Source organism: Rattus norvegicus, chromosome 1, assembly GCF_021556685.1.
Source record: "Rattus norvegicus strain SHRSP/BbbUtx chromosome 1, alternate assembly SHRSP_T2T, whole genome shotgun sequence".
Taxonomy (NCBI): Eukaryota; Metazoa; Chordata; class Mammalia; order Rodentia; family Muridae; genus Rattus; species Rattus norvegicus.
Genome location: NC_141534.1, coordinates 98739188 through 98761768, shown reverse-complemented (window position 1 = coordinate 98761768; position 22581 = coordinate 98739188). Strand labels below are relative to the sequence as shown.

At 48.0% G+C, this 22581-nt stretch overlaps 1 protein-coding gene across 1 annotated transcript in view; it reads right to left on the bottom strand.

Annotated features, from left to right (window-relative positions):
- Pepd (peptidase D) overlaps positions 1 to 22195 on the bottom strand; it is a 138587-nt gene extending 116392 nt beyond the window's left edge. The window contains exons 1-3 of the mRNA NM_001009641.2: positions 22167 to 22195; positions 13279 to 13462; positions 10777 to 10904 (exon numbers count right to left, since the gene is read on the bottom strand). Coding sequence (NP_001009641.1) covers positions 10777 to 10904; positions 13279 to 13462; positions 22167 to 22183 — 329 coding nt within the window. The 5' untranslated portion in view covers positions 22184 to 22195. The remainder of the gene's footprint in view (positions 1 to 10776; positions 10905 to 13278; positions 13463 to 22166) is intronic.
- Positions 22196 to 22581: the final 386 nt, after the last annotated feature.

Genomic DNA, 22581 nt, shown 5'->3' with positions numbered 1-22581 from the left:
CCCCTCCCCATCCTCCCCCCATTGCCGCCCTCCCCCCAACAATCTAGTTCACTGGGGGTTCAGTCTTAGCAGGACCCAGGGCTTCCCCTTCCACTGGTGCTCTTACTAGGATATTCAATGCTACCTATGAGGTCAGAGTCCAGGGTCAGTCCATGTATAGTCTTTAGGTAGTGGCTTAGTCCCTGGAAGCTCTGGTTGCTTGAGATTGTTGTACATATGGGGTCTCGAGCCCCTTCAAGCTCTTCCAGTTCTTTCTCTGATTCCTTCAACGGGGGTCCTATTCTCAGTCCAGTGGTTTGCTGCTGGCATTCGCCTCTGTATTTGCTGTATTCTGGCTGTGTCTCTCAGGAGAGATCTACATCCGGCTCCTGTCAGCCTGCACTTCTTTGCTTCATCCATCTTGTCTAATTGGGTGGCTGTATATCTATGGGCCACATGTGGGGCAGGCTCTGAATGGGTGTTGCTTCTGTGTCTGTTTTAATCTTTGCCTCTCTATTCCCTGCCAAGGGTATTCTTGTTCCCCTTTTATAAATTTATTTTTTTAAGATTTTATTTTATGTATATGAGTACACTGTAGCTGCCTTCAGACACACCAGAAGAGGGCATCAGATCTCATTACAGATGGTTGTGAGCCACCATGTGGTTGCTAGGATTTGAACTCAGGACCTCAGGAAGAGCAGTCGGTGCTCTTAACCACTGAGCCATCTCTCCAGCCCCCTTTTGTTCCCCTTTTAAAGAAAGAGTGAAGCATTCACATTTTGATCATCCGTCTTGAGTTTCATTTGTTCTAGGCATCTTGGGTAATTCAAGCATTTGGGCTAATAGCCACTTATCAATGAATGCATACTATGTGTGTTTCTCTGTGATTGGGTTACCTCACTCAGGATGATATTTTCCAGTTCCAACCATTTGCCTACAAATTTCATAAAGTCATTGTTTTTGATAGCTGAGTAAGATTCCATTGTGTAGATGTACCACATTTTCTGTATCCATTCCTCTGTTGAAGGGCATATGGGTTCTGTCCAGCTTCTGGCTATTATAAATAAGGCTGCTATGAACAAGGTGGAGCATGTCTCTTTGTTGTATGTTGGGGCAACTTTTGGGTATATGCCCAAGAGAGGTATAGCTGGATCCTCGGGCAGTTGAATGTCCAATTTTCTGAGGAACCTCCAGACTGATTTCCGGAATGGTTGTACCAGTATGCAATCCCACCAACAATGGAGGAGTGTTCCTCTTTCTCCACATCCTCGCCAGCATTTGCTGTTATTTGAGTTTTTGATCTTAGCCATTCTCACTGGTGTGAGGTGAAATCTCAGGGTTATTTTGATTTGCATTTCCCTTATGACTAAAGATGTTGAACATTTTTTTTTTTTTTGTTCTTTTTTTCGGAGCTGGGGACCGAACCCAGGGCCTCGCGCTTGCTAGGCAAACGCTCTACCACTGTGCTAAATCCCCAACCCTGAACATTTCTTTAGGTGTATCTCAGCCATTTGGCATTCCTCAGCTGTGAATTCTTTGTTTAGCTCTGAACCCCATTTTTTAATAGGGTTATTTGTCTCCCTGCGGTCTAACTTCTTGAGTTCTTTGTATATTTTGGATATAAGGCCTCTATCTGTTGTAGGATTGGTAAAGATCTTTTCCCAATCTGTTGGTTGCTGTTTTGTCCTAACCACAGTGTCCTTTGCCTTACAGAAGCTTTGCAGTTTTATGAGATCCCATTTGTCGATTCTTGATCTTAGAGCATAAGCCATTGGTGTTTTGTTCAGGAAATTTTTTCCAGTGCCCATGTGTTCCAGATGCTTCCCTAGTTTTTCTTCTATTAGTTTGAGTGTATCTGGTTTCATGTGGAGGTCTTTGATTCACTTGGACTTAAGCATTGTACAGGGTGATAAGCATGGATTGATCTGCATTCTTCTACATGTTGACCTCCAGTTGAACCAGCACCATTTGCTGAAAATGCTGTCTTTTTTCCATTTGATGGTTTTGGCTCCTTTGGCAAAAATCAAGTGCCCATAGGTGTGTGGGTTCATTTCTGGGTCTTCAATTCTGTTCCATTGGTCTATCTGTCTGTCTCTGTACCAATACCATGCAGTTTTTATAACTATTGCTCTGTAATACTGCTTGAGTTCAGGGATAGTGATTCCCCCTGAAGTCCTTTTATTGTTGAGGATAGTTTTAGCTATCCTGGGTTTTTGTTATTCCAGATGAATTTGCAAATTGTTCTGTCTAACTCTTTGAAGAATTGGATTGGTATTTTGATGGGGATTGCATTGAATCTGTAGAACGCTTTTGGTAAAATGGCCATTTTTACTATATTAATCCTGCCAATCCATGAGCATGGGAGATCTTTCCATCTTCTGAGGTCGTCTTCAATTTCTTTCTTCAGAGTCTTGAAGTTCTTATTGTACAGATCTTTTACTTGCTTGGTTAAAGTCACACCGAGGTACTTTATATTATTTGGGTCTATTATGAAGGGTGTCGTTTCCCTAATTTCTTTCTCGGCTTGTTTCTCTTTTGTGTAGAGGAAGGCTACTGATTTATTTGAGTTAATTTTATACCCAGCCACTTTGCTGAAGTTGTTTATTAGCTTTAGTAGTTCTCTGGTGGAACTTTTGGGATCACTTAAATATACTATCATATCATCTGCAAATAGTGATATTTTGACCTCTTCTTTTCCGATCTGTATCCCCTTGACCTCCTTTTGTTGTCTGATTGCTCTGGCTAGAACTTCAAGCACTATATTGAATAAGAAGGAAGAGAGTGGTCAGCCTTGTCTAGTCCCTGATTTTAGTGGGATTGCTTCAAGTTTCTCTCCATTTAGTTTAATGTTAGCAACTGGTTTGCTGTATATGCTTTTACTATGTTTAGGTATTGGCCTTGAATTCCTATTCTTTCCAGGACTTTTATCATGAAGGGGTGTTGAATTTTGTCAAATGCTTTCTCAGCATCTAATGAAATGATCATGTGGTTTTGTTCTTTCAGTTTGTTTATATAATGGATCACGTTGATGGTTTTCCGTATATTAAACCATCCCTGCATGCCTGGGATGAAGCCTACTTGATCATGGTGGATGATTGTTTTGATGTGCTCTTGGATTCGGTTTGCCAGAATTTTATTGAGTATTTTTGCGTCGATATTCATAAGGGAAATTGGTCTGAAGTTCTCTTTCTTTGTTGGGTCTTTGTGTGGTTTAGGTATAAGAGTAATTGTGGCTTCATAGAAGGAATTGGGTAGTGCTCCATCTGTTTCAATTTTGTGGAATAGTTTGGATAATATTGGTATGAGGTCTTCTATGAAGGTGTGATAGAATTCTGCACTAAACCCGTCTGGACCTGGGCTCTTTTTGGTTGGGAGACCTTTAATGACTGCTTCTATTTCCTTAGGAGTTATGGGGTTGTTTAACTGGTTTATCTGTTCCTGATTTAACTTCGGTACCTGGTATCTGTCTAGGAAATTGTCCATTTCCTGCAGATTTTCAAGTTTTGTTGAATATAGGCTTTTATAGTAAGATCTGATGATCTTTTGAATTTCCTCTGAATCTGTAGTTATGTCTCCCTTTTCATTTCTGATTTTGTTTGGACACACTCTCTGTGTCCTCTCGTTAGTCTGGCTAAGGGTTTATCTATCTTGTTGATTTTCTCAAAGAACCAACTTTTGGTTCTGTTGATTCTTTCTATGGTCCTTTTTGTTTCTACTTGGTTGATTTCAGCTCTGAGTTTGATTATTTCCTGCCTTCTACTCCTCCTGGGTGTATTTGCTTCTTTTTGTTCTAGAGCTTTTAGGTGTGCTGTCAAGCTGCTGACATATGCTCTTTCCTGTTTCTTTCTGCAGGCACTCAGCGCTATGAGTTTTCCTCTTAGCACAGCTTTCATTGTGTCCCATAAGTTTGGGTATGTTGTACCTTCATTTTCATTAAATTCTAAAAAGTCTTTAATTTCTTTCTTTATTTCTTCCTTGACCAGGTTATCATTGAGTAGAGCATTGTTCAATTTCCACGTATATGTGGGCATTCTTCCCTTATTATTATTGAAGACCAGTTTTAGGCCGTGGTGGTCTGATAGCACGCATGGGATTATTTCTATCTTTCTGTACCTGTTGAGGCCCGTTGTTTGACCAATTATATGGTCAATTTTGGAGAAAGTACCATGAGGAGCTGAGAAGAAGGTATATCCTTTTGCTTTAGGATAGAATGTTCTATAAATATCTGTTAAGTCCATTTGGCTCATGACTTCTCTTAGTCTGTCTACGTCTTTGTTTAATTTCTGTTTCCATGATCTGTCCATTGATGAGAGTGGGGTGTTGAAATCTCCTACTATTATTGTGTGAGGTGCAATGTGTGTTTTGAGCTTTAGTAAGGTTTCTTTTATGTATGTAGGTGCCCTTGTATTTGGGGCATAGATATTTAGGATTGAGAGTTCATCTTGGTGGATTTTTCCTTTGATGAATATGAAGTATCCTTCCTTATCTTTTTTGATGAATTTTAGTTGAAAATTGATTTTATTTGATATTAGAATGGCTACTCCAGCTTGCTTCTTCCGACCATTTGCTTGGAAAGTTGTTTTCCAGCCTTTCACTCTGAGGTAGTGTCTGTCTTTGTCTCTGAGGTGTGTTTCCTGTAGGCAGCAGAATGCAGGGTCCTCGTTGCGTATCCAGTTTGTTAATCTATGTCTTTTTATTGGGGAGTTGAGGCCATTGATGTTGAGAGATATTAAGGAATAGTGATTATTGCTTCCTATTATATTCATATTTGGATATGAGGTTATGTTTGTGTGCTTTTCTTCTCTTTGTTTTGTTGCCAAGACGATTAGTTTCTTGCTTCTTCTAGGGTATAGCTTGCCTCCTTATGTTGGGCTTTACCATTTATTATCCTTTGTAGTGCTGGATTTGTAGAAAGATATTGTGTAAATTTGGTTTTGTCATGGAATATCTTGGTTTCTCCATCTATGTTAATTGAGAGTTTTGCAGGATACAGTAACCTGGGCTGGCATTTGTGTTCTCTTAGGGTCTGTATGACATCAGTCCAGGATCTTCTGGCCTTCATAGTTTCTGGCGAAAAGTCTGGTGTGATTCTGATAGGTCTGCCTTTATATGTTACTTGACCTTTTTCCCTTACTGCTTTTAATATTCTTTCTTTATTTTGTGTGTTTGGTGTTTTGACTATTATGTGACGGGAGGTGTTTCTTTTCTGGTCCAATCTATTTGGAGTTCTGTAGGCTTCTTGTATGCCTATGGGTATCTCTTTTTTTAGGTTAGGGAAGTTTTCTTCTATGATTTTGTTGAAGATATTTACTGGTCTTTGAGCTAGGAGTCTTCACTCTCTTCTATACCTATTATCCTTAGGTTTGATCTTCTCATTGAGTCCTGGATTTCCTGTATGTTTTGGACCAGTAGCTTTTTCCGCTTTACATTATCTTTTGACAGCTGAGTCAATGATTTCTATGGAATCTTCTGCTCCTGAGATTCTCTCTTCCATCTCTTGTATTCTGTTGGTGAAGCTCGTATCTACAGCTCCTTGTCTCTTCTTTTGGTTTTCTATATCCAGGGTTGTTTCCATGTGTTCTTTCTTGATTGCTTCTATTTCCATTTTTAATTCCTTCAACTGTTTGATTGTGTTTTCCTGGAATTCTTTCAGGGATTTTTGCGATTCCTCTCTGTAGGCTTCTACTTGTTCTCTAAGGGAGTTCTTCACGTCTTTCTTGAAGTCCTCCAGCATCATGATCAAATATGATTTTGAAACCAGATCTTGCTTTTCTGGTGTGTTTGGATATTCCGTGTTTGCTTTGGTGGGAGAATTGGGCTCCAATGATGCCATGTAGTCTTGGTTTCTGTTGGACCACAGCAACTCTTAATAAAGGAAACATTTCATTGGGGCTGGCTTAGAGTTTCAGAGGTTTAGTCCATTATCATCAGGGCAGGAAGCATGGCAGTGTCCAGGCCAACACCGTGCTGGATTTGCAGGCAGCAAGAAGAGAGTGAAACAGTGGGTATGGCTTGAACATTTGAATCTGCCATCCCCAGTGTCACCCTTCCTTCAACACAGCCACACCTCCTAACAATGCCACTCCCTGTGGGCCTATGGAGGCCATTTTTATTCAAACTACCACCTTCCACTCCTGGATCCCCATAGGTCACATCATAATATAGCCATATCATAATGCAAAATGCATTCAGTCCAACTTCGAAAGTCTGCATCCATAGTCCATCACTGTCTCCACACTAATACAGTCTAGACTTCAAGACTCTTCTGAGACTCAGGGCAATCTCCTGACTGTAACCCATGTAAAAATCAAATGAAAAAGCAGATCCCATACTTCTAACATGCAATGGTGCAGGATACACATTACCATTCCAAAAGGGAGGAAAGGGGACGTGGTGGGGAAATACTGGACCAACGCAAGACTGAAAATCAGCTGGGCAAACTCCAAGCTCTACATCCCTAAGTCTAATATCTAAACACCCTTCGGATCTCCAACATCTTTCAGCTTTGTTGACTGCAACACACACACTTCTCTCTCTTTTGGGCTGGTTCCGCACCCGTCTGAGCTCTCCTCGGCAGGTATCCCACGACTCTGGCAACTCTTAACATCTTGGGGTCTCCAAAGCAATCCAGGCTTCACCTTCACAGCTTCATCCAATGACCTCTCTGGGCCTCCCTTCAGGGACACCCCTGCCACAGGTCTGACCTCAGAGACCCTCCTTAGTCACAGAGGGAGATTTCATAAACCCCCTTTTCTATTCTCGACTCTAAAGCCAGAACTATGTGGCCGAAGCTGCCAAGTTCTTCAGCTCCCTAGGGCTGGAACAGGGCACCCTCATTCAAATACTTTCGCCGGCTTTCTGGTTTTCGTGGTTTCCTTGACCACCTAATTCTGGCTGTCCTGCAACTCGCTCTGTAGAACAGACTGGCCTCACACTCAGAGATCCGCCTGCCTCTGCCTCCAGAGTGCTGGGATTAAAGGCATTTGCTATTAAGTTTTTCTTTAATTCCTTCTCACAGGCTGCGAGTCTTGCTGGGTAGGGTCTTGCTCTGAGGTCACCTCTCCCTTTACTCCAGTTGGCAGCAGGTTTTCCTTTAATCTGTTTACACCTCCTGGTGTCCCTTTTCTCCACCAACTATACATTCTGAATTTTTCCTTGCTCAATCTGTGCCTTTTCATTATAGATCTCCATGAGACTGGCCACTCGTCAACACTAGGCTTTTTGAAATCTCCTCTGCCCATCACTCGGAGGGGCAAGAAAACAGCCACATTCTTCACCAAAATATCACAAGACTTGATCTCCAGGCCACGTATTAATAATATTCTCCTCTGAAGCCTCTTGAGCCAGGCCCCCACAGTTCAAATCACCCTCAATATCACTGTCTTTCACTCTTCTACTAGGATGGCCCATTAAGCCCTGGTTAAAGTGTCCAATCACACTTCTAGTCCAAAGTCCCAAAGTGTTCTATATTCCTCCAGGAAGAAGCATGGCCAGGCCTATCACAACAATACCCCACTGAGTCTCTGGTACCAACCTCTGTCTTAGTTAGGGTTTCCATCACTGTGAAGAAACATCATGACCACAGCAACTTTTATCAAGAAAAACATTTAATTGGGGCCGACTTAAACTTTAGAGGTTTGGCCCGTTATCATCGCGGCAGGAAGCATGGCGGCATGCAGGCAGACGTGGTGCTAGATCAGCAGACAGCAGGAAGAGAGTGAGACACTGGACCTGGCTTGAGCCCACCCCCCCAGAGACACACTTCCTCCAATAAGGTCACAGCTACTCCAACAAGGCCATAGTGCTACTCCCTGGAGCCTATGAGGGCCATTTTCATTCAAACGGCCACAGTTCTGTTCACGAGGACAGCTTGGGGTGCAGGAGGCATTCTGGGAGCATCTTATGGAGATGAGATATAACACTTCCTCAAGGCTGGTTCAGTTTCTAGGTGTTATGGTTTTGATAAGAAGGGTCCCACAAAGACATGTATGTTGAAGGCTTACTCCCCTGTGAGGCAATGCTCAGACTTATTATAGTATTGGCTTCATCAACAGATTAACTATTGACAGACTAATAGGTCAGTGGGCTTTTAGGAGCCCAAGCCTAACTGGATAAGTAAGGCGCTAGGAGATATATCCTTAAAACAGTATTTTAGAGCCCTTGTTCATCCATCCATCCATCTGTCCATCTGTCTTCCCCCACCCCTTCTTTTCTAGCTACTATGAGGGTAGCTATACACCATGCTCCCACTACTAGAGTATGCTGTCTCCTGTCAGATCCACAGTGATGAAGCCTGCAAACCACAGAGTGAAACGTCTAAAATCATGAGCCAAAATAAACCGTTCTTCTTTTTTTTTTTTTTTTTTTGGAGCTGGGGACCGAACCCAGGGCCTTGCGCTTCCTAGGTAAGCGCTCTACCACTGAGCTAAATCCCCAGCCCCAACCGTTCTTCTTTTTAACTCGTTTCTCTCAGGTACTTTGTCATAGCAGTGAAAACATGACTTTTATACTACAGTTGAGTAGTACTCAACCCTAAAACTGAGTGGAACAAAAGCTAAAAACTATTTATCCTTGCTGTGGTTTGAATCTGAGTTGTCCCCCAGAGGTCCACGTGATTGACCAACCAGTCCCCAACTAAGGACTATTCTGGAAAGTGGCAGAACTTTTATTAGCTGTACACTGGGGGCAAGCTGTGAGAGTTAAAGCCTGACCACATGTTTGGTCCCAATCTCTGCTTCCTGACTGCTGCCATGACATGACGTCACACTCCTGCCTGTTGTCACGTCATGCCTTCCCTACCGTGATGAGCCATGCCTTCTGAGACACTAAGCCAACATGCGTCCTTCCTCCCTTAGGGTGCTTCTGTCAGGAATTTTGTTGAAATGAGAAGGGTCACTAATGTGTGAACTCTCAAGGTCAGGAAGTGAGACAGAGCTTAGGCAGGCAGCACTGCTGACCTCCACTCCGTGACTCTGCGACCTCAGCAGAAGCCTTGAGTCATCTGAAGCTCATTCAGGCTTATGGCTGGTGCTGCACCAGCAGAGGCTCTCCACACAGGTGGGTGTGTCTCCCTCATGGTAGGGCAGCTGTGTTCCTGGGTAGAGCATCCCACGAGAGAGAACCGCATCAACATCCCGTATTGTGGTACTGACCAGGGTCAAGCAGGACTGAAGAAGATTCCACCACTCTAGCCAGATAGAAGATTACAAGCTCACTGCCAACCTGGGACAGCACAGTGACTTCCAGATCAGCCATTCAGGGACAATATAAGCACGCCTAGCAACATCATCACCTCATGCTGGCCTCTCCGATGTAACCAACCCACCAACACACCACTGCAATGGCACTGTGGATCCTGGAAGGAATTAGAGCAGTGGCTAGACTCCTCACTGGTGCTCCATGCCATCATGTAGAGGCCATGACAGACTGCAGACAAGCCTTACTTCTAATCAGAGCTCCTACAGAATAGACTGGAGTGCTGGACAGGTAATCTCCCTAGCACGCTGAACCTGTTTCCTCTTTAAAGCAGGGGAGTGGCAAGGATCTGGCTGCATATGGAATATGAGGTAGGGAGGGGGGATCCAGCATGGCCTCTCCCCAGCAGCCCAGCTCTCTACTCCAAAGGCAGCTAAGCAAGACATGTCAACTCCCCCACCCTGCCTTGGTCCCTCCCAAGGGTCAAGCCAAGAAAACTTCACAGGGTGACCAGAGCTTGCATCTCTCCTGCTGCCAACTCTGCCTGGGCTGCATTTCCACAGCACAGCTGATGGCCCAAGGCCAGCCTGGGATGCTGCAAGTGACCCAGAAGCAGAACTGATGCCAATTTGTGGAGCTGACCTCCACCTCCAGAGGCAGCGGAGAGTGAGATGCCAGGACCAGCGACGGATGCTGTGCTGTCTGGTTGGAGCAGGAGGGACAGCACATGAAGCAGAGGGAGTATGGAGGACAACCCTTTAGGGGCCCTGGCCCTCTACAAAGAGCTCAGAGTCCCTGTGCCAGCCAGGTGCCACGTCACTCAAAACAGCCACAGACTCAGCAGCCCTCCTGGTAATGAGCGCGATGGGGCACCAAGTAGCAAGGGCTGTAATTTACACATTAGTCTGGAATAATCACTCTCCAGGCAGAAATGACAGACTGGAAGACAAGATTCTCTCTTCACTTCAAAGCATCCCTGGTTATACAGTGTACGCCTCGGTGCTGTGAGGAGGTAGGAGCGCTGCCAGGTATCTTGGAGAACAGAAGTGGGCCAGTCTCTCCCAGGGAGCTTACAGCCCGCCTCTGGTCCCAAACTCCTCACATGGACAGCCCCAATCCTCACAGAGAGGTCAGGGATGGACAGACCATCTGTGGCCAGGGGTAGGCATTAGTAATACCTCTAAATGTAAGTAACAAGCCTCAGAAAGGGGGCCCAGACAGCACACACTCCTCCAGCAAGCCCACGCAGAAGTCTAAAGGCCACAGGTATTTTTCTTTTTTTTTTTCTTTTCTTTTTCTTTTCTTTTTTTTTTTTTTTTGGTTCTTTTTTTTCGGAGCTGGGGACCGAACCCAGGGCCTTGTGCTTCCTAGGCAAGCGCTCTACCACTGAGCTAAATCCCCAACCCACAGGTATTTTTAATATTCAGGGAATCTGGGCTTTCCGATACACCATGCCTCCAACCTATAGGTTTGCTCTGACCCCTCCTCTCAACTGAGGTTCAGGGACGTGACTCAGAGCTTGCCAGCAAAGGCCCTTCCTCCTGTCCCCAGCCCATCCTCTCCCTCAGCAGGCTTGGCACCAAGGCAGGGACCACTCCTTACTTTCCCATCCAGGTGGCATAGCTGGCAGGAAGCCTGGGCACAAACAGGGTTGACTTTCCAGTGTCCACGTCAATGACACCATAGCAGCCTGACTCGATGACACCGAAGGCCCAGTGAAAGAAGGACTCCTGTGGAGGGAGCAAGGGACATCATTACCCAATGACCAGCCAGAAGCATGAGGTTCTGGAGGCAGAGACTGAGGCCTCCCTCCTAGACTCAGGCGTCCTCTTAGGAAATGGCCACAGCCTGATTCCCAGTCCAGCTGCCAGTCGTCCATCCTGTCATGCTGCTGTTTGTCCAGAGCAGGCAGGGGCCCCTCCGACCCTGCCTCCTACCCCTCTCTATTACACTGATCTAATTACCGTCTATGTCTCTGTGTGTCACAGCACTCATGGATGTAAGAGGTTAACCCTTCTACCTTATGGCTCCCGGGGAGAATTCAGGTTGTCCAGCCTCACAGCGAGTACTTTTAGCCGTTGAGCTATTTTCCTGGCCTAACTCGTGCCTTCTATTTTTAACGATTCAGGTTTCCTGCATGTCCCTGCCTCATCACCTGCAGGTCACCTCCTAGAACCATGGCAGCCAGCAGCCAACAGCACCGAGCACAAGCTCAATGCAGAAACCCACACAGAATACCTTTACCCAAGTGGGGACTCTCCCCCTCCTACCCCCACGCTCAGCAGTAAGCACTGGGCTGGTGTCACCACGGTATGAAGTGGGGGAGGGGCTCTTCTCAGACGACCCCAGAATGACATCAATCGGGGAGCCCACAGCTGAATTTAGGAAAGTGATTTTTAAGCTACAAATATATAAAGTTCTAGAAGCTTCAAGATGAGGCAAAAGAAGACCTCCACGAAACTTAGCAGCTGGGGACGGCAAGCCTGAGGCTCTAAGGACAATGGGGCCATGAGCAAGAGGATCATAGAAAATTGTGTTCTGCTGCAGTGGCTGGGGTCTGGCAGCCAGACCTTGCCTCTTCCTTTCCATACAACCTGCCCCTTCACATTCCTCTGTGCCCCACCTTCCACTCTAAGAAAGGTTCTGGCCACAGTTCTAGGTCTGGGGGCGGAGAGAGAAAACAACCCAAAGAAAAATAGCTGGGAGTGTGTGAGTGCATAGGTGTGCACATGTTCGTGTGCGTGTGCGTGTGTGCGTGTGTGCATGTGTATGTGCATATATGTGTGTGCATGTGTATGAGTTTGTGTATGTATATGTATGTGTGAGTATGTGTGCATGTGCATGTGTGAATGTGTACGTGTGTGTGCATGTGTGTGTATGTGTGCATGTGTATGTGTGTGTGCATGTGCATATGTGTGTATGTGTGTGTATGTGTACATGTGTATGTGTGCGTGTGCATGTGTGTGTGCGTGTGTGTGTGTGCACCTGTGATAGTTGTACTAGAGATTGAAGCTAGAGCCTACTATGTGCTAGGCAGGTGCTCTACCACTGAGCTATGTCCCCAGTCCCTCACTAGAGGATTCTAGGCAGGGGCTCTACCATTGAGCCATGCCCCCACTGCTCACTGATAGCTTTGAGGCAGGGTCTCTAACACTGAACAGAACATTCTCAGTTCTTTTTTTCTTTTCTTTTCCTTTCTTTCTTCCTTCCTTCCTTCCTTCCTTTCTTTCTTTCTTTCTTTCTTTCTTTCTTTCCTTCTTTCTTTCTTTCTTTCCAAGGTAGGGTCTCCTTAAGTTTCCCAGGCTGGCTTTGAACTAGTGATCTAATTAAGCCTCTCTCAAGTACTGGGATTACAGGTCTTCACCAGGTCCAGCTAGAAGACAGGGTTCTAATTCCAGGTCTATCTCCTGACAATCTGGTTCCCCCAGGCCTCAGTTTCCTCCTCTGTAAAGTGGGTATGATGCATCAATGAGCATAAGCCCAACTCTGGGTCACTGTAGCATCCTGGGCAAGTGTTGTTCCTCCTGAGGACTTTGTGTTGCAGTAATTCTCAGCTAAGTACAGGGTCTAGGCTGTACACTGGAGCTCTAGAACCTCAATGAGCTTCTAATATGTATACGGGGCTGGGAGAAGAGGACATGACCAAGGCCCAGTTAGGGCGCCAAAGGTGAGCACTGGCCAAACCAAATGAAGGCTGAGACTTCTGGACAGGCAGGTCACACAACCCTTGCAGTTCTCCTCCCTGCCAGCATCTGCTCCCAGGAACTCAACCCCTCGTCTGTAGCTTCACTTTCTGCTGTCCCCCTAAACTGTAGCCAGTGGCCCAGACCACCCTACCCTCTCCTCTGCAAACTGCCTTCTTGCTTGTCCAAATTCACCCAGGCTCACTCCGAACACCAACTCCTCCAAGAAGCCCAGCCTGCTTGAGCCTACAAGGATACCTTTCTGTATCCTGACTTCTCTGCCCAACAGGTGAGGCTGGAGGTTCTTACCCCAGATGTGGATCCCTGCCTCCATGCTGCCTCTGGGGCCTTTGGAACCAAGCCCTGCCCAGCCCTGCGCCCCACGCCTGGCAGGCTGTGAAGGCGAGGTGCGGCTGCTCACCTGGCGGAAGATGATGGAGGTATCGGTGCAGTATCGTTGCATCTCTTCCCCGCCCTGCAACACGACAGCTGAGCCGGCCTGCACAGCTCCATTCTTCCTCAGCCTCTCACACAGGCGCTGCCTGTTCAGGGCGAACAGTGCCAGCGGCACCTTCAGGGTCTCATTCCCCAGGGAGAAGGAAGGGCTGCAGAGACATGGGCACAGGCCGGTTAGCACCTACCCGCATGTGTCCGTTACCTGTGGTCTGGGCCTGCAGAGGGACTCTGGTCAACTTGTAGTAAGCCAGCCTACGCTTAACCTGTTAGGACCCCGAGACAGTCCTCCACTGAGCCAACCAAGGCTATAGAGGCTTGTCCACCATACTCTCTACTCATCCTGAGTGCCTGGCTTAGGTGGCTTACTGTACCTACTTGGCTGGCAGGCAGGCAGGCAAGGCTTATGTGGGACAGCCTCTGCAGGGGAGACAGCCCTCATGTGCCACCCTTCAGGGTCTGTATCTGCTTTGCATTTTCAAGGACAGGTGGGAAAGGCGAGATCTGACCCGACAGCACTGGCCAGCACTACCATGCACTCACCATTCCGCCCCCTTTCACATCCATTCCCAGCCTTACAGCCTGAATTAGTAGTTCCCGTGCTCAACAATGCTCAACCCCTTAGTATACACCAACAGTGCAGCCCCACGGCACCATGCCCCTGTGACCAGCAACTGTACAGGGCGGACGGACTTCAAGGATGGCAAGGCTGGTGTTCTGGAAAGTCTACTGGAGCTGGGAAGGGCCAGGTCTGGCTTCACTGGGAGATGTGCCTCCCTAGGTTTCTTAGATAGCTTAAGCCCAAGTCCCGTGCCAGATTGTGCACAGCCTCCCCACCCCATGGCCATTCACAGATTGCTTCTGCAACAAGTTTCTCCCCTGCTGGAGCACCTTCAATATCCAGACATATAATAACCTGACCCTAAAAAAGGGAAAACTACTTTCAGTCCTCTCAGCAATCCATTTCTTCCTCCACTGTGCGGTTAATACTCTAAAGAGAAACCAAGGCTCTGGCACTCCTGACAATACATGCTCGCAGTTTAGCCCAAGGCCTACACATCGCTCGCCTAAGCAAACACAGTACATCTGACCACAATGATCCTATGCTCCTAAATGCACACTGGGTCCTGATCTAGTCCTCACCAGGCCTTTCTGTAGCCATGACACTGGTACACAATACTGCTGAACTCCACCTGATATGGTCCCTCCATCCTGTTTCCCCATCATTTCCAAGCCAGCCTTGTACTGGAACCCCAGGATTAGGTCCATACTCTTCCTTCCACTGGGCACAGCTGAGTGGATTCAATGCTTCAGCGTTAAGTACCAGCTATTGCTACAGGCCAATGATGTCCCTCTACATGCAGAGGCCCTTGGCCCTCTGACTTAGCATGACAAAGACCTGAGCCTTGCCTCCTCCTACCACTAGAGGGAGCTGTACTCTGATGGCGCTCAAGCCATCCCTGCCTTCTCATTCCACCTCTGCTCCATCACCCTCGCATACCTATCAGGGGACTAGCCCAAGTGACCCAGATCCACCTCCATCTCAACAACTTTAAGAAACTCTCCACCGCTTTCTTGGTCTTAACTCCCCACCCTTTAGCAGCCTCCTCCTCTGTGCAAAGCACAGACTTAATTTGTTGTAGGCAACATGAGACGTGGCAAGACAAAGACAGAACTGGACCAATGTCTAGAAGGCAGGCAGACCAAGCAAAGCAGCTAGAAGTCAGACAAGGGTGGGTTTGCAACAGGGAGCCCCTGACGTCTCCAGTCAGGGGAAGTAGCAAGAGTTCAAGAGGAGCAGGCTTAAGCCAGAGCTACCCCAACAGCATAGGCTCCGAACGAGGGCCATGATAAGCCTCCCTTCACACTGCAGGGGAGCCATGAAGAAGTGACTCTCACACCCTACACATACCTCCTATATACCTCGGTCCCAGTGCCACCTAGTAAGCATTCCTAGACTCATTTCTTCACCACCACCACCACCACCACCACCACCACCACCACCACCACCACCACCATCATTCACCCCACATAGCACTAAGCCAGTCTCCCCACTTGCCCTCCAGATCCAGCCCACCCACAGTACATTGGACCTAAGACTGTGAGTTTCGTAGGTCTGTTGGCCTGCCCCCAGGCTCCGATTCCAGGTAGGCTGAGCCTATGAGAGGTGTGAGAGGTGGGGGAGGGGAAGGAGTAAAACATGAGCATAGAGCTCCCTCTACCCCTTCCATGGCAAGCCACTAAACTAAATGGCCTGTGTCAGTCTCTCAAAGCAGAGCCGAAACTTCCTCTCCTTCAGGTTCTTTTTCCATTCCTGTGGTTCTGTAAAACCACTGTTGCAGCAAACTCCTGGTACCAACCAGGGCCCTAACTGGCCGGCCCTCCAGGAGACAGACCTAGATCTGTCTGAGTCACTGTGCCCTGTGACTAGCACAATGTCTGACACACCGAAAGTGCTTTTGGGGCCACACGCCAACTGTGCAGATTGGAAGGTGCCACATCAGCTCCATCCATCAGCTGGGAGGCAGGAAGAGTGGAGGAATGAGCCCCTCTACATACTGGCGGTCTAAGTGCCCACTCCTACCCCCCAGCACCCGCCCTTCCTTCCTCCCAGGAGACTGAGTGGGAGGTTTGGTGGGCACAAGTAGCCAGGGCCTCCACAAAGCTGCGGTTGATATCTGCCGTTCTCAGCTGTGAGGATGAAAGGGCAGGAGTAGCCTAGTAACAGCTTCTAAGTGTGGCTCCCAGCTGGCCTGGCTGACAGGAACCGAAAGTGCACCCTCCAGCAACCCACACTCAGGGAACTCCCAACCCCTTCCTACCCACTCCGTTACACCCATGGAAGGGGGTGAGCACAGCACAGGAGGGGGACTCGTGAGCAAATGCATAAGGACTCCTGTGATGGGTGGGCTCGGACCAAGTCCCCCCACCCACAGTACCACTGGCTGAAATGCTCCACTGAGCTTCCTTGCCTCCTACAGCTCCCCTCTATGTGACCCACCTCTTTAAGCCTAACAAGTGACACTGTCCCTGGCATGTGATCATCCCATCTAGAAGGTTCTCCGCCTCTTATCCAAAACTGTCACATAGTTCCTTTGGACACCCAGACTTGGGGCCTACTGCCTATTTCATATAAGAGACTTGAGCATCTGAGCATGTTGGTATTTGAGGGGGCTCCTTGGACAAGCCCCTGAAATACTTGCTTACCCCTCCCCTGGGCTCGATCACATCACCACCCGCCTTATCTGGGTTAAAGAAAGCCAGTTCAGCCTGAGCCAGCAGGCAAGGTCATGGGCCCCAGACCCTAAGTACTCCAGGACACTCTCAGGATCAAAGATTACAGAGATACCAAATCCTCCGAGGGATAGTCAGGGCCAAAGCAAAAAGTGACTTCTCTCTGTAAATCCGTCTAATGTAGTTCCAATGAAACGTCCTTGGCTCACTTCTTTTGTGATTCTGGGAATTGAACCCAGTGTCTGGCACATCCTAGACAAGCACCCCACCCCTGAGCTATAGCCCCAGGCATCCCCCTTTTTAACATTTTATTTTGAGACAGACTGGTCTTGAACTTGCTCTGTCAGCCAGGAAGTTCTTGAACTTGCAATCCTCCTGCTCAGACTCCTGAGGCTTCCTCTAGGCCTGGCTGTCCAACTAACTTCTGGTGAAGGGGTTTGTTTGTTCCTTGGTTGGTTGGCTGTTAACTGACCCTTGGAATTCCAAATCCACAAGCATGTCATTCTTGAGTCCCGGAACAAAGTACAATCCACTGCACGCAGTCAGGGCATAGATGTGTTTCAGAAGAACAAAGTGGCCAGTAGACCAGCTCAGGGCTAAAGGCATGCACAGGACAGAGACCCTCCCAGGCCAACGACCAACACCCAGAAGGCAGCCCGGGGCCAATAGCAAACTAATAACAGAGCCAGACCCCAGGGAGTGTGCGATGGATGCCACAGCTCCTGCAGCCCACCCCTACCCCAAACTCCCTGAGCCATTGTCTCAGGGTCTCTATTACTGTGATAAAGACCATGACCAAAAGGCAAGTTGGAGAGGAAAGGGTTTATTTGGCTTACACTTCCATATCATTGTTCAACACCCAGGACAGGAATGTAAGCAGGGCAGGAACCTGGAGGCAGGAGCTGATGCAGAGGCCATGGGGGCGTGCCGTTTACTGGCTTGTTCTCCATGGATCACTCAGCCTGCTTTCTTATACCACCCAAGACCACCAGCCCAGGGTGGAACCATCCAAAGAGAGTTGGGCCCTCCCGCATCAATTATCAATCAAGAAAATGCACCACAGGCTGGCCTACAGACAAATCTGGTGCGGTCATTTTCTCTAATGAGGCACCCTCTTCCAAAATGACTCTAGCTCCTGTCAAATTGACCTAAAACTAGCCAGCATAACCACCCTCTCCTTTACCCTCAATGGCCACCTGTAGGTCTCTGATCGAAGGCTACAGGCAGATGAAAAGCCGTGCATGGAATATTAACGCCTCATCTTCTTGATGAGAAATAATTTGTTTTCTCTAAGTTATAATTCAAATTTATATTCGATTCACTATTGGTGCAAACAACTAGGCTAAGTATCGGCCACGCCCAGGACTCTGCCTCCCACAGCGCTCACCAGTGTTTTTACTTCACAGCATTGCTGGAACACTTTCCTATCTGTCAAGACTTCAAAATCAAGGTGCCTGTTAGACCTGCTCCGGGCTCCTCTTATCTAATTAAGGTGTCAATAAGAGCGTGCATGACCACGTCGCAGATTCACTTAACATCTTGCCGGCTTCGTTTCCATACAATTTGTTTTCCTTGTGATCCCTTATTTATTTAATGGTTTTAAAAACCATTACACCCAGCAGCATGGTGGCGACATCCTAGCACTAGGGGAGGTTGAGGCAGGAGGATTAAAATTCAAAGGCCAGTCTGGGCTACACAATTGCAATCCTTTGCATATACTAAGCTAACAAATAAATGGCATTAAAGGAGGATGTTGCTTTGGTCTGTTGCTAAGGTTCATGAAGAGGCTTAGTCTACAGCGTAACTTTAGTGGTGGACCTTTAAAGGGTCTGGGGCTTTCTGGGAGATGATTAGGAATTAATAATGTCTCAAGGGAACAAGTTAGGTCTCATGGGACTTGTTACAGTTACTGAAGCAGAGATTTGTCACAAGGTGGCTATCTTGCCACGGGACCTCTCTTTTATGACCAAGTCCCTTTCATATGTATTCCTTCCATGCAATGTCATCCACCAAGTTCTAACATCAAGTGAGGTTCTTACCAGATGCTGTCAGCTAACGTAGCTTCCGGAACTGTGAGACAAAATAAAACTAGTTCCTTTATAAGGTACCAGCCTTGGGTATTCAGGTACAGCATCAGGGAACAGATTAAGACAAGATATAGACTTCACCAATGCTCACAAGCTGCAAGGCCCAGGAGATCCCTGCTCTACCATGGGAAGACACACAGATAAGCTCCCAGAGAAAGAGGCCAGCCAAGAAGGACCAGGCATTGAGACGTTCAGTAGCCACTAGCTGAACTACAGGAAGATATCCCTGACTGGAGGGGCTTTGGGCAGGGGGAAAGTGCCACATAGCCACTTCCCTCCCTCCTGAGGACTGGAGAACAAGGACACACCTAGGGACAAAGACTAAGTAGAGAGAGGACCAAGCCTAGGGAAGAACCAGAGTGCCCTAAGGACACCTGGGCCAGCCTGGCTTCCACAGACTCACCCATTTTCCTGGGTGAACATGAGGACTTGGCCCAGAAGCACAAGGTTCACATAAGGGTGTGACAGCTTTTGACCCTGACAGCATTTTGTGTTCGGAATGCTTATTCCAGCAACGGCAGGTGGCTGGTCAGACGCACGCCCAGGGCAGCTTGCGTGGTGCTCCTCGGTGGTGGGCAGTGGCTCAGATGAAGAATGAGGAACGGTCCTTCATCCTACTCTTTGGAATTCTGTGCCCCTTCCCATCCACAACCCCCTCTCCTTTGGCCACTGCTGTCTCCCAAGAATGCAGCCCAGGATTCTGGAATAATTCATATGGTTAATGTCTCCGTCATTTGAATGGTACCATTTCACATCAGGTCGGTGGCCTCATGGATACAAACCAAATAGCTCCCCGGGCTCCAGAGATGCCAGGAAAGGGATGAGAGAAACCGAGCCCTCAGCTGTTCACGGTGGGGAGCGGTGAAGACGTGTGCTAATTGGGGTTCTCTAGGGGTTTGAGCAGAAGCCCTTCAATGGGGGGCCTGTTTATGGGAGGAGGAGCCATCTGGGCTGGACCTGCAAATCTGTGAACAATCTTTTAATCACGTTAGAGGACAAGAGCATCCCAGGGCCATCAGCTGAGCTAGCTCTGGGACAAGGATAACAAAGGGCATCAAAGGCAGACGGGTCCAGCTATAGCCAAGAGCCTTCAGCCCCTGTACATAGAAAACTCAAGGAAAAAGCAGGGACTACCTTCCACCAGTACACAGAATTAGAGGAGTCTCTCACTGTGAGTCTGAGATGCTACTTAGGGTTCCTACTGCTCCCCAATTCCTTATGGGGTACATCTGAGATTCTCACGAGCCTCCTGTTCCCAGGTTTTACTAGGACTCTGTAAGAAAACAACTCAGATTCCTTGGAAGCCCATGGCTATGAGTTGAGGCTCATTATACCAGACACTCTTAGTTGGACACGGTGGTGTAGGCCTGTAATCCCATTACCCTGGAGGCTTATGCAGAAGGATCATGAGTTCAAGACCCACATAGGGCAAATCCTTATCTGAAAAGACTGGATTAAAAAGAAATCTGGGAATACAGTTCAGTGGGAGAACACTTGGCTTGTCACAAGCAAGTCCTGGTAACCTAAGCACTTCCCCCATATAGAAGACAATTGACATGCTGATCTGTCACATGAAGGCAGCAGCAGGGAGCCAAGCTTTCTATGAAACTTCCTCCAATCTCTTGTCCCCTTAAGGCCTTAGAGGACTCCACTCAGCTTTCTTAATAAATATGCCTCCCCAAGATTTGTGTTACTTTTCAATTATCTTGTGTGATTGACCCCAGAGAATCAGTTTGGCTACAAGAGGCTTCCTTTGAGGATCTGACTAGTTCCTATCCCAGACTGGAAATCTTCCAGAAAGAAGCAAGCCTTGAGCCAGTCTGGAGTCTCAAATCCAAACACAGCTGCTGGAACTATCTGTGACCACCTGGCCAGCCCAGATGGACAGATGATACCCTACAGACAGATACCTGCCCACACTTACTGCTTACTGTGCTTCTTAACAGAGGGTCAAAGGCTGGTCTTGGCCTCCTGGAGACCTACCAAGGCTTTGCCTGCACAGTTCTCCACCCTAAGTGTGTCTCAATGTTTAAAGTTCACCCCAAGCACAAAGGTCTCCCAGGACAAAGACCATCCCATGATCCTAGAGCACACGCCTCTTGTTGGCACAGACCAAGATCTGAGTTAGAAGATGACAGAATTAGATGGCACAGAGTTAGATGACAGAATCCCACCTGTCCATCAGCCTTAAGGGCCAAGTGTTGTTCCTAGAAAACTGCAGGCAGCCAGTAAAGGATTGCTGTGCTCAAAACTCTCCCAACCTTGGAAGCCAACTACGATGGCACTATGATTCCACGGCCTTCATTTTATAGAGAGATGCATTTGCTCCATTAATTTCAACGCACTTTTCTCAGCTCCTAACTCAGGATGTGGAGAACTGCTCTCATCACCCCTATTCTTCCTAACACCTTCTCCCACTGAGCTCATGCTATCGGGCTCCTTAAGAAGCCAAGCAGTAGTGACACACACCTTTAATCCCAGCACTCGGTAGGCAGAGGTAGGTGGATCTCCAAATTTAAGGCCAGTCTGGACTACAGAGTGAGTTCCAGGACAGTCAGGGCTATAGAGAAACCCTGTCCGGAGGCCCGGGGGCGGCACAAATTCCCAAGCAGGGTGTAGTGCTATTATGCCTGTAATGTCCGCACTCTGAAGGGCAAAGCAAAAGGGTTCAGGCTGGTCTGTGCTACATAGTGAGACCCTGTCTAAAAATTCCTAAAAAGCAGATTCCAGGTAACAATCCTTCTTGCTCCTCCAGGACAAAGTCTAGAGAGGTCACTGAGCGCCATACCTACTAGCTCAGGGATACCCTACTCTCTCAGTCTTTTATCTCTTAACCTTTGATCAACTGTCCTTCTGCAACACTGAACAGAGTCCATCTATCTAAACTTCCTCCCAACAGGACCACCGACCCTTTAATTATACAGAATTATGACAAGCCTAAACTGAGCAATGCACTGAGCTACTACTGAAGCCCTGCATGAAGCCTGCACTGGAGCTAGAGAGGAGACAACTGACACACAGAAAATCAGGCAGTATTAGAGTTGATCAGATAGTTAAGGGAAGGTGTCTTGAAGGATCTGACACTTGGGCCAGGAAAGAATCAAGAAAGTACTGGCTTGATTAACGGGTATTCCACGGCCACTCTAAATACTGCCCATACTTTCCCTCACTTTTGGGGAAGTGCCTGGAAATCTGGCGTCCAGGTCAGGCTGGCCAACTCACCGGAGGGGCGTGGCAGTGAACAGGTTTGTCAGGCTCCCACCGGGCTCACACACAGTGAGGCCCCCCCACCCTGGGCTCCTGAGAAGTCGCCCCAGGGCCAGTGGGCATCCGCGAGCGTGCAGGGTCTCTGCAAGTACCACTCGCCCGACCTGGCTCTCGGTTCCGGTGCCCCGGACAAGAAGCGCGCGGCCCGCGGCCACACAGCAACTCCAGTCAGAGCTCGGGGGCTGTCACACACTATTTAACCAGGAACACCAAAGCAAGCAACCTCTACGCGGGGCGCGGGCAGCACAAGGGACAAGCTCAGACTCACCGCACGGTAGACGCCATGTTCACTCGGCCCTAGCGTCACGTGGAGTGCGGCGTCAGCTGAACCTGCCAGGGTTCCTCTGAGGCGGACGGGGCGGTCCAGGGGCGGGATTTTAAATGGGCGGAGCGGCTTCGGTCCCTCCCACTCCGGCTCCGGATTACACACCCATAAGTGGAGTAGCCTTGGAGCAGATTAGGATCTGCGCTGGCATTTCAGGTTTCCGCAAGGAGCTAGGAGGAACCTGAGCAGCAACCCAGAAGGCTTTACTTCTCGGGAAGAAGTGTCCTGAGATAGGTGATCAATTGATTCTAGGTTAGCCCCTGACCTTATGTGTATGTAGTAGCCCACCCACGGAAAAACATACAGGAATAAAGAAACCATGAGGAGGATTGCCAAGGATGACAGAGAGCTGGGACAA